Genomic DNA, 12461 nt, shown 5'->3' with positions numbered 1-12461 from the left:
CAATTCTTTGTGTGAGGTACACAAAGCCTGCAGGTAGAACTTGCTTCCTGCTGGCCACCCTCATGAACACTCAACGTGAGGTGGACCTGGGGCAAAAGGATGCAGGCTGGGGCCTGAGAAGCCAAGCAGAGCAGGTTTGACGCTTTCTCACTCCAAACCAGATTCCTACACAATGCTAGGCAGAAGATAAATCCCCAACACGTCCGGGAGGTTCTAGGAATGACCTCTGCTTGGAACCCGGAGAGATCCTGCTGTGTTGGTGTGGATCAAGACCAATGCCAGATGCTTGTGAGCTCACGGACAGCTACCAGTGAGAGAAGCCCCGAGAGAAACAAAATTCTGAAGACTGGCCATATGTCCTGCATTTAATGTAGACCTCCACTGCACTTCCTCCCACAACCTGTTTTCTAAAATCTCTGGTTCTTCTCATTTAAGAAGAAATTTGCGGATTTGGGGAAACCCTTACCCAGTAACATACCAAACCGCCATGGCTAAAAGGTAGACACTAGAAGGGAAAATCACAGAGTAAAGCAAAATGAGGTAGTACCAAAACTAGAGCTTTATTTCTCTGCTTTTAAAATAAATTCTATTCTTTGGAAGTGTCCTTTTCCAAGCCTAATCCTTCCCCAGTTCACACAGCAGGAGCAGCAATGGATGCTGTGGAATGAAAGAGATGGAGATGCTTGTTGCGCTGGGAAGCAAGGGCCAGCTTTCACTAGCTGGGACCCTTTGGAGTGTCTTGGGCTATCGGCCTTTGGGGGGCCTGGAACGGATGATAGAGGAACTCCAGGTGTAGGAAATTATGCTCCCACTCTGGCGCTCTTTGCATGCCCCCTGCAAAAGCTAAGAAGACAGACATACAAACCTCCGTTCCACTCATCTTCCCCATTTTCCTCAGTCACTGTGTCCCAAATGCCACAACAAATTGTGATTTTATTTTTCACTTTAGCCTGCATGAAAATGGGTACGTATCTTCATGCCCTAAAAAAACCTGCATTTTTTGCACATTTTACCTAAATGGATGCATTTTTCTGCACACTGATGCAAATGCATGCAATTTTGCATGCTTTCCCCATCAGAAATAAAAGCAGTTTTTGAAAGGTATAAATTTTGTAGGGTAGGGGCAGAATGAACCCCATCTCATACTTCAGAAATGTAGTGATTCCTTCAGCAAACAACATTTTAGTTTGGGATTAGGTTTGGAAAAAGTTACAGTGATCATTTTGCATTGCCGTGCAAGCCAGCTGAAAGTCTCACCCAGCAAGTAATTGCAACAGCTTAGTGGCTGCTGTTTTCTCCAGATGTTTGATGGAAACCAAGTATGACCTGGCTGGATTGGGAGCATAACCCTAAGAAGATTCACCACGTGCTGCGTGCATTTTCCGGTTCTGCTTGGTGCCCAAGCTAAGAATTCCAAAGACCACCACAATTGCATCCCGGACAGCTCCCATCTTGTGGTTTACGCCAATTCCAGGCTTCTCTTTGCTCCTAAAATGTCTGTTCCCTCATTCAGACGCTCCGAGCTGAAAACTTTGAGCAATTCTGCAAAACCATTTCTCCCCAGTTCCTAGAAAGGATGGAACGCCAACGTGCACAAGTATAAATTCTACAGCTGTTTGCTTAGGGATGGGTTGATAAAAGTCCAGGATCATTGCAAGAGGAAGGAAGAGGAGGCAGGGTTTATGCTTAGTGTATGACTTCTGTAAATACAAGAGAGAGAGAGAGACTCATTAAAGGACGATCTACCATTGTTAATTGTGCCAGGGCTGGCATTTCTCACGCCAAAAACCAAGCAAAGATCAGCTGAAGGGATGAACCATGGAGGCCCATGATTGGCTATCCCCACTACTTCTCTATAAAACATCTGGAAACCAGCTGCCGAGAACTGCAGTGCTGGAACAGTGTTAAGCAAGGTGAGGCGTGGAGAAACTGTGGAGGTTTATACTTGTCCTTCATGCCATTTTCCTGATCGAAATTGCCCCAGCTGATGTTTCGGTGGTCAGTTGATCTAATTCTCTGTTCTTCCTCTTAAGTTCAAAAGAGCCCAAGCAGCTAACAATAACACAAACAAAATGCTTTAAAAAAAAACATGCAGCCATTTAAGCACCAGAGAGCATTAGCTCACAAAAGGCAGCAAGGGGAAAGCTGCATTTTGCTACAAGCGGTGAAGTTTTTCCCCTGCAGATCAAGTGCGGTTCCATCTCTAACATGGATCAGGGCTTGGTGCCATTTTAAAAACCTTTGTGCAACAGAGTCCTGGCAAGCTTATTTGAGCAGAGGCCATCAATGGTTAAAGAGAGAAGTGTGGGCAAGCGGGGGTCCATCTTGGAGGCAGAAATCCATGCACGCTCTCTCTCTGGACCTTGCGCACTTCACCGGATCAGCAGTGCCCGGAAATCCATCACGCTCAAAGGAGACGGCTCTCCTTGACGCAGCACTTTGCTGAAAACATGATCCAATGGGCAGAAGGTCCAAACATGAGTTCTGGCTCACTCACGCTGGCTGCCCAAATGCTGCCAAGCCCAATTCAAGGTGCTGAGCTTACACCACTTAAAACCATGCCACCTGCTGGAGGGCCTCTCTTGGCCCACCTGTTGTCAACCGAGGCTGCCTTCCAGCAGTTGTCTCTGAGGGGCTTGGAAAGCAGGAACGGGGCAGAGGCATCTCTCCAGTGCTGGCCAGCACCCTTCGCTGTCTTTCATTCCCTTCTTGCCTCAACGAAAAACTAGCACCAGCTGCATTTGGGGTCATTTTGGACCGAAGATGAAAGTACCTCAAGTAGGAGAAATGCAGCGCATGAAAAGTCTTGTTTCTGGCTGAAATTCACCCTCACTGTGAGGAGGGCTTCACCTGACCTAGGAACTGGCCTTCAGCAATTAGCAAGTTTAGGTAACTTCAGGTGTTTCCTCAGGTGAGAAAACCCAAATTACTGGGCTCGGTCCATTTGACCTTTTCTGTGCAGAATAATAACTTGACTTGCTAACTTTAAAAAATATTCATAGCACAGCCATCCCTTGATGGATTTAATACTGTTTGCTGAAGTGTTTAGCTAAGAATCTTAGCTTTAAAAGGTACTTGTTGTGATCTGTGCTGAACCTTCCTTTGTTTGGGGCATAAAAGTTATCCATACAATTATTTCCATGGACATTCCCGGGTACTTTTGTGCCCCCAGCATCTTTGGTTGGGGAAAAACTGGAAAAGGCATAAAGTTGAAATCTGGGGATGCTTTAGACTAGGTGCTTTGTGACGATGTCCTAGAAGGACAAACCATGATGCAGGATGTGGTGACTCCACAAGAAAATGATTTTGCGGGAGATCTGCAGCCGTCCTGGCTCCCCACGCATCAGTTAAAGCCCAAGGGAAGATGGGATGGACCAACTCCTTCCTTGGGGCTTTTTCAGATCCAGAAGTATGGGCAGCTGAGATGCCTGCAGAGGGGCAGCGTGCAAAGAAGAATGCGGGCAGCAGCCCCAAACACCTTGCAATAGCAAAGCAAATACAGAAAGAGCACCAGAAGAAATGCAAAACAGGAGAGTGGTGAGGGGACAAGCGGCTGGAGAGCAGCACTTGCGAAAGGGCCCTTGGGGTGCTGGTTGACTGCAGGCTGAACATGAGCCAGCAGTGTGATGCGGTGGTCAAGAGGGCGAGCGCCACCCTTGGCTGCATAGCCAGAAGAGGGGCTTCTAGATTGAGAGACGTATTACTACCATTCTACACGACTCTGGTGCGCCCGCAACTGGAGTATTGTGCTCAGTTCTGGGCCCCTCATTACAGAAAGGATACAGCCAGGTTGGAATCAGTGCAGCGCAGGGCCACAAGGTTGGTGGCCGGTTTGCAGGGGATGCCGTATGAGGCGAGACTGAGGGAACTGGGTCTCTTGAGCCTGGAGAAGAGGCGACTCAGAGACCTTTTGGTGACATGAAGGTACATGAGAGGGGGGCCACACAGAGGCGGATCATGACTTTTTCCCCCTGCACTGGAGGGCAGGATGCACTCCAACAGAATGAAGCTCAGGGAAGAAAGGTTTAGGGTGGATGCCAGGAAGTACTTCCTGACACTTAGGACCCCGAGGGGGTGGAATGGGCTTCCATGGGAGGTGGTGGAGGCCCCATCGGTGCGGGTGTTCAAGGAAAGGCTGGACGTGCACAGGGTGGGCATGTCATGAGCGGAGCCGGCTGGAGCCGGGGTCAGACTAGATGGCCCGGGAGACCCCTTCTGGCTCGCTCTGCTTCTCTGTTCTGTGTTCCAGTACATAAGGCATTATATTGTTGCATGTAATTCCTAACTCATGAAAGATCACTGGTGCTTTATATGACGCCATGCTCTTCCAGGAACTCTTCTGTACCTTGAAACCATTTCTGTGGCTTTTTATTATCGTTAGATTGAGGGAAGGTGACATTATGTGGAAATGGCAGAATGGAAGCAAATGGGCCCACCTGTATTCATGCCATTCTGCTGCACCACAGTGCCACCTTGTGGTTGTTTAATGGAACACACAGAAAGGCAGAGACACAAAAAAGCTCTGGGAAAACACCTGTATAAAGGAGTAGATCTTAATTCCTCAAAGAATTTCAAAACAGCAGCAACAGCAAAGTGGCATATTAAAAACATTATGCAGAGAAACCTCCAGACAGAAAAAGACAATCCTGTTTTGCAAGGGAAAAAAACTTTCAGGAAAGCAGAGGACAGATTTTTTTTTTTAGCAGTTCTTCAACAAATAAAATTCTGTATTCCCACGTACCATTTCACTGAGAAACCTTTTCTTTCTCCTGTAAATCACACGTGAAAGAGCTGACAGCATCTTCTTTTTCCTGAGAAAATATCACAGACAAACAAAAAAAAGCAAAGCAAAAAACAACTCCAAATTAGAAGGGATTCTCTTGATCAGAGTATCAAGAGCAACCAGAAGAACTAAATGGAATCTCAAGACCATAATCTGAGGGGAGAGGATGGACAGGTGCCCAGGTACTCAAAACAAAGCAGGACTTACTCCTGGATCAACAAAACATGGGACCAAGGCACTTGCAAGATCTACTTTGTAAGATCGCCTTTGAGAAGGACAAAACTCAGAGGCGGCCTTGAATGCATCAGTTTCCCTCTGAGCCTAACCCAGTGGGGATGCTGAAAACTGCACCCAATTCTTTTCTCTCTCTCTCTCAAAACCTTTAGAATTCATTTTCAGAAATACAATAAAAAGAGAGAACTATATAGGAAAGAAAGTGCCAAGGATCATTCCTCAACCTGTAGCAAGCAATATTAAGATTTAAACACATTTAAACCCATCAGTCACTGTCCCATCCAAGCCGTTCGAATCTCCATCAAAAATTTGTCCGGTCTCTAAAATTAGTTATAAATTATAAAATCTGCTGCTGATTCAAAGGGTGCAGATTTCCATGACTCTGAAGTGTGGCTTCTGCAGTGGACTAGCTTTCCCTGAGCTGCATGGACTTCTGGATTGGTTTTATTTTCTTTTGGTACTTTCTGGAACTCTATGTAAGTCTTGTTATGGGAAATATAAAATAAAATAGCACTGACCAAAACTGTTCTCCTGCTCTCATAGGCTAAAGCACGACAATGCACATTTGGGGGAAATCTGTGCACTTGGGGCTGATTTGCACATTTCTAGAAGTGCATATTTGTGCAAGTGTGTGTGAAAACAAGTTTGGGAAATGGCAAAAACTTCAATTCCATCCATGAGCAGAAGATGGAACGGAAGGTGCTTGTTGATCTGCAGAAAGCGAGGGGAGGCAATTTAACAAAATCCATCTTTTCCAACCTACCCTACAAAGTTGTTGCGAGTGTCTACCACTCCAGGCTTCTTGGAGAACGGAGCTGAATTTGATACTAGCTTGGCCACTTTCAGACTTGTGACATCTCCACCTCCGTGGGAATATATTTTAGGCAAGCAATGGGAACGGTGGGCCTCACAATGGGGCAACCGGGTTCCCTTTGCGTATGAGTCATGGAGGGGCCTGCGGGGGCCTTCGCGGTGACGGTCTCTTTGGCCGGGACTGACTCTGCCCACCTGGGCTGGTCACTGGATCCTCCCAGACAGGCAGGAGCACAGCAGGTATGTGAGGGGTGTCACAAGGAGGTGGGTCGTGACCTTTTTCCCCTGTGGAGGAGGGCAGGACGTGCTCCAGCGGAGCCAAGCTCAGGGATTCCAGGTTCCATCTGGATTCTGGAAAGCCCTTCCTGACAGTTAGGACCCCGAGGGTGTGGAATAGGCTTCCATGGAGGTGGTTGAAGCCCAATCAGTGAGGGTGTTCAAGGATAGGCTGGACATGCACATGGTGGGCATGTCATGAGTGGAGCTGGCTGGAGCCAGGGGTCAGACTAGATGGCCCGAGGGGACCCTCCTGGCTCTCTATGTTTCTGTGTTTTGAAGAGGCCTTCCTGTCCCGGTCTAGTCTTCCTTGAGCATCAAGGTGCTCTGAGCTCCAGGACGGCTTAGCTTCTGCTTTCTCCCCAGCACTGACTTCTGCCTCTACTTAATCTTTGATCCGTTGGGTGGCTTCTCTGACAGCTTGGCTCGGAGCAAACCCAACACGCAGAAATCCAGCACTGTGGGGCAGAAACCCAGGGGTGGGCTCTTCCCTGTGGCATCCAGATTCCCCTATGGAGAGGTTCGTTATGTACTTTTCAGGCAGGCCAGCGAGTCTGGCCAAGGCTGATTTGGGCAGTGGCACGGAGAGCCAAGGAGCGGAGACACCGAGCCAGGAACTGGCGCAGGATGGGCACAGCTGGGCTTTTGCATGATGGTCCCTGGGCACTCTTCTCATCTCCCCCATTGCCACCTCCTTGTTCTCCTCCACCCTTTGCTCTGACCAAGCTCACGGGAGGAGGAGCAGCTCCGTGCAGGAAGGGAAGGAGCTTCCAGAACAGCTGCTGACCGTAGCAGTGAGAAGGTGGATTTGCTGAGGGAGGGGAGCCCTGGAGGGGGTCTTCCTCAAGGATCCCCCAAAACCTGGAGCAGGCACGGGCCAAGGGACCGAGAGGTGTGGGGAAATAGCCCTGATCCTGGAAAAGCACTTGCTCAGCCCAGGGCAAGGAACTCTCCCCGGGAGGAACCTTCCAAGAGCCCTTCCGGTTTCCGAGGGTCCAACGGGCAGCCAGGATGGGTGGGAACGGCCCAGAGCCTGAGAGGGCCAGTGGCAGGCCCAGGCCTCCATTCAGATAGCCTGATATTCCTGTTTTAAGGAATTCTTCGGTTCCTTCACAGCAAGTGGATAAGAGAGTGGCCCGGAGCAAAAGGGTTTGCTCCTACTCACAGGTTTGATGGAATCCAGCTCTGCGTTCTTGAATTTCTTCTGCTTGTAGTAGTGCCGGTTGGATATGAAATTCAACAGAAGCAGGTCACAGAGCACGGAGGCCTGCCAGAAAGAAACAAACCAGCAGAGCCTGAAATGTGGGGAAACCGTTTCCCAGACCCGCCAAAGCCAGAGCTGGGGCACAGCTGAGCAGTGGCTTCCGTCCTTCTCACTGGGACCCTAAACTCTGCCCGAATTTTTGCCTTCTATGGAAATAGCAGGTCTCCCGAATTTACCTCGGAGGAACTGGGGGAGAAGATGCACCAGTCCCTGGGCTGCGGGAGGGCAGTGTGCCCTGTTTTATGGAAGGTGGTTCTCCGTTGGTTCATTCATGTCATTTTTATTTTGTCCAATAGCCAAAGCTCTTGAAGGGCAGGCAGAGGAGAATCAAGTATCTGGATGGACCCCCCCATTTCATGGGCCAAGTGTAGCTTCAAGATCAAGAATGCCTGGAAGGGAGAGCAGGCAGATGGGCCTTGATGTTGCCCTTGGTAACTAACAGCACCTGGAATGCGAGGCACAGCAGTTTCGGCACTGGGGTGAAATGTGTTGTATTTTAATTTAAAATGTAGTCATTTTTTCCAGCTTTGCACCTAGCTATATACATTAGTGTGTGCACTTTTTAAGGAAAATCTGCATCTGTTCTGCCCTCTTTCTGGATAACCCCTTTCCTCCTTTTTCGGCATGGGGCTTCAGCACATATGGCTTCCCTCCCAGGGAAGATGGGCATGGATCGTAAATGCCCTTGGCTGGTCTTGAAGCGGCAGCTGTTCTTCACCTAGAAAATAGCTGAACTGATTGCTTTCCGAGAGGAATTTCTCGACCACTTCTTGGAGCAGAAGCTTCCCCACTGCCGGGACCTCATCCATTCCAGCTTTCATCCTGAGCCTCATAGGAGCTGTTCATGGTGTTCCGTGATGGCAAACCCATTTCGATGGACGAGTTGAGCACCACAGATAGCTCCCATAAACCTTCCGGTGCAAGGTGGGATGGACACAGTGCCGTCGGCATTGCCTGCCTCCTTCACGTGCAGCTCTTGCGGGAGGGAAGGAAGCAAAACCGACACGGTTCTCAGCAGCAAAGGCCTCCAACTGGTGGAGAGAAGTGGGAGGTGACGGCTCCCTGTCAGTGGGGCTGCTTATCCACTACGGATTTTACACTGAACTTGGAAGTTCCATCGTGCCAAACCTATTTTGGAAATAGTACCATGAGTCACTCCTTGGGAGTTTAGACTAAAATCTGGAGTAGATAAGGAGCCCTGCTTGACACTGCAGACTAAGCCTCTGCTGGCGAGGACGTCTGAGCCCTGGGCACTCGAGTGTGGGGAGGCAACCTTCTTTCCCATAATAAATGTCCTAGAACAGCCACTTCTGCCCCCCAATTTCCTTCCTCTGCTGGATGGCTTTAGAACTGGATCTGAGATCTTTTGCCTCCTCTGAGACCAGTTTCGGACCAGTGCTCCATCCCACAGATCTCACTCAGTGGGGAGAGGTCTGTTGGACATCACAGTCCAGCTAAAGTGCTGTTCCAAGAGGGTATTCCCGGAAACCTCGGATGATGGAGAGAAGGCACAGGCAGGGCATATCTGTGCCACACGCGGCTCATGAGTTTCCCAGAAGCTTCAGAAAACGGATGCTGCTTCGTCCTGTGCCAAAGGGCTCTTAACTCCATCTGGCAGAGTCCTGGAAGCACATGACAGCCGCATCCTCTTTTGGACCATGCAGAGATGGCCCCAAAGCATCCACACTCACCACTCCGAAGATGCCGATCCCAGAGCCTATGGTGGTCATCGTAGGAATGATGTCGAACTTCCCTGCCTGAATGCGCACAGAAAGAGCAAGGAGAAGGCTGCCAAGTTTTGCCAACATCCCTCTGATGTGGCTACTTGCCCTTTTACCATTTAAAGAAGTCACGTGAATTTTAAGGAATGAATCAACAGTTCAGTCCACATCCTAATTTGCAGTTACCCCGGCTGGGAAGAACAGCACTGGCTAAAATGAGTATATTACCAAAGCTTTTCTTTTTATTCCAAATGCTTCCCATAAAAATTGATAGAAAGTTTTTTGATGATTTAAATTTCAAATTTCAAGATTTATATGGAGAAAGAAGAAACCAAGGATTAAACTAAAAATACTTCAGGAGGCTAAAGAGAATGGGGGCTTTGGTCTCCCTGATTGGATGCTGTACTACCAAGCTTCTGTTTTAGCGTGGCTAAAAGAATGGACAACTTTAAGAAATAAGAGAATCTTGCATCTCGAAGGGCATGATTTGCAAATGGGCTGGCACGCTTCTATGTGGCAAGAGAAGCGTAAGACACATGGTTGTTTCTTAAATCATTTTATTAGAAAGTCATTAATGTCGGTTTGGGAAAAGTTAAAGACAAAACTGTATAATAAATTACCAAGATGGCTTTCACCCATGGAAGCTTTTGTGTATCCAAATGCATTGCATTTTGAAGGGATTATAAGATATGATGACATTTTGGATAAGGATGGAGGACTGAAATTGAATCAAGAAACACAGGAACAGGGATTTAATATCTCTTGGTGGCACAAGGTGCAGATACAATCGAGATATGCTACAGACTATAAAGTGTGGGGCTTTTATGAGGATTTAACAGCGTTTGATCAAGTGATGCTTAAATCAGATGAGAAAATGATTAAAAGATTATATAATTTTTTTACTTGATAAGAGAAGGGAAGATGAACAGGTTAAGGAAACTATGATAATGTGGGTACAAAATTTTGGATATAATATTGAATTAGAAGTGTGGCAAAAGCTATGGGAGAGGAATATTAAGGTAACATTAGAAACTTCGTATAAAGAAAACTTGTTTAAAATGTTTTATAGATGGTATCTGTTGCCAAATAGATTAGCTAAGATGTTTCCAAATATGTCAAATGAATGTTGGAAATGTAAACATAAATTGGGTACGTTTTATCATATGTGGTGGACTTGTGATAACGTGAAAAAGTATTGGATTAAAATACATAAATGGCTTGAGGAAATGTTACAGAAACCCTTAACTTTTAAACCTGAAGTCTTCTTATTAGGTATTATACCTGTTGATATTAGTAAACAAGGAAAGTACTTGATTTTACATGTAATCACTGCAGCGAGGAGTGCATTTGCTCAGTACTGGAAAAGTGAAGAGCCACCCACCGACGAACTGATCCTAAAAAAGATCCTGGACTGTGCAGAAATGGATAGACTGACTTTATCATTGAAGGAGAAAGAAGATACTGACTTCTATCAAACTTGGGACTCTTTTTATTACTGGCTAGAGAAACGGGACTTTACATAGATTTAAATATGTTTTTAAGTTATCATAAATGGAAAAAGAAGGGTGTGGGGGCTGACCCAGCAGGCCCGATGTTTTTGATGATTGATGTTGTTTTTAGTTTTTCTTTGTTTTTAGGATTATAATTTCAAATAAAACTTACTATAAAAAACAATTCAGTCCACATAAATAAGCAGGAGATTAGTTGAACTGGAAAATATACCCTCAATGCTTTTGCCTCTTTGCAACAGCACCCCTCCCCACCACAGGGGCACCCCAAAAGATTGTCCTGCAACACAATCTTTTCCCATTTCTAAAAGAAATATGCATAGACAGATTTGAATGAAATGCAGACAGTTTTCTGGCTGTGGCACATGGGTTTCCACAAAAGCAGACCAAACATTCAAACACATTGCAAGGTCCTCAACAGCATCACGGAAAGTGACTTTCCGTCCTTTTCCATTTTAAAGGGCAGAGATTTTAAATTAGAATTTTGTGATAGCAGAGCATCTGTTTCCCTTTCCATTTGTTCATGTCCATGAAGCAGGTGAATAATTTTAAAATTCAACAGAGAGGGTCACGACGTCTGAGGTCATGTGCCCACATTTTTAGAGGACAATCCTGTGTTTGAAGGATTCTGGAAGTCTGTCTTATATCCTGAAGGCATCTTCTGTTTGAGATTTCCCATCCAAGACCACTTTAAAACAAAAGGTGAACAATTCTGCAAATGCATTACCTTTCCATTCACCAGAATATCAAAGCGGATGCCAAACACCTTGTACAAAGTCCTCAATTCTCTCCCATTTTCTCTGTAATACCTGGCGTACCTTTCAAAGCAAAAAGAGACATCGCAATGAAACAAAATGGAAATTTCATCTTTAGTTTAAAAGTTCTACCTCATGTTTGGCCTGAAAGGTTCTCCTGCTTGCTGCCAAATTAAAACATAGGGATATAGTTTTTAAAATAGTGTCAACTTAATTAAAATATGATTACATGTTTTACATCACCCCACTGTATCTTTCTCCAAGGAGGCTAAGGTGCCTTACCTCATCCTCCTCCAAAATGTAATTACTAAAAGAAAGACAGCAAAACAAAAACCAAGAGCATAAAATCAGTTATAGAGGAAGTCAGTTCAAAATAAAACAAAAGGACAGCAAAGGGGAGAGAAAATTCTTTACTTTTTCTTTCATTACTAAGAAAAATGTCAGATGGAGATTGTCTTCAAAGCTGTCATGAGATGCAGTGTTTTTGGTGAGGGCTGAAATTCTCCCTACAGAGATTACAAGAGGTAAGCAACCCACAGCCCTCCAGTTATTTTGGATCACAACTCCCACACTCCCAGCCGGGGATTATGGGAGCTATGGTCCAAAACATACAGAAAGCACCAAGTTCCTGTGTCAAAAGTATGGGAAACTGCTCTCATGTTGGATGTAGGTCTGAACTTCACGGAGTGTGATGCCTGTGGTGCGTCTTATTGTGTAAGCGTACGACTGAAATCTGATTCTCCCAAGCAGCAGATGAAGGAAAGTCTGTTTTGAGAGTGTATTGCTTTAGACTCCAGATTTGGACATATGTGACAGAGTTTCCTTCAAGCAAAAGAATAGGAAAAAAATCCCTGCACACGGACAACTAGCTTGGCAGGAAGAAGGGGCAACTCCCTGAGATGCTAGCTTCCTATGTGCAAGGAGAGGAAATATGGGCTGGTATGGTGCAGCCTTTAATTATGGCAGCTCTACATGCAGGCTGCAGTGGTACACCCAAGAAATGGGTTTACCACCACTATTTACCATTTATGAGAAATTAGGCCTTATTAATTGTGCAGTCCTTGAGGGGTTTTCACAGGGGAGGGGCCACCATGCAGAAGTGCTGAT

General features: G+C 46.2%; 1 protein-coding gene across 3 annotated transcripts in view; it reads right to left on the bottom strand.

Annotated features, from left to right (window-relative positions):
• Positions 1 to 536: 536 nt before the first annotated feature.
• The window catches only part of P2RX1 (purinergic receptor P2X 1), a 30329-nt gene continuing 18404 nt past the window's right edge, over positions 537 to 12461 (bottom strand). For 2 of the 3 annotated variants that reach the window (XM_044430324.1, XM_044430326.1), the window contains 5 exons: positions 11327 to 11417; positions 9062 to 9127; positions 7272 to 7373; positions 4742 to 4811; positions 537 to 1700 (listed from right to left, as the gene is read on the bottom strand). In XM_044430324.1, coding sequence (XP_044286259.1) covers positions 4746 to 4811; positions 7272 to 7373; positions 9062 to 9127; positions 11327 to 11417 — 325 coding nt within the window. In that variant the 3' untranslated portion in view covers positions 537 to 1700; positions 4742 to 4745. The remainder of the gene's footprint in view (positions 1701 to 4741; positions 4812 to 7271; positions 7374 to 9061; positions 9128 to 11326; positions 11418 to 12461) is intronic. The other variant, XM_044430325.1, reaches the window with a different exon arrangement.

The sequence above is a fragment of the Varanus komodoensis genome, unplaced genomic scaffold, assembly GCF_004798865.1.
Source record: "Varanus komodoensis strain SLA01 unplaced genomic scaffold, ASM479886v1 scaffold20_1, whole genome shotgun sequence".
NCBI classification, from domain to species: domain Eukaryota; kingdom Metazoa; phylum Chordata; class Lepidosauria; order Squamata; family Varanidae; genus Varanus; species Varanus komodoensis.
This window is presented reverse-complemented; position numbering and strand designations above follow the sequence as displayed.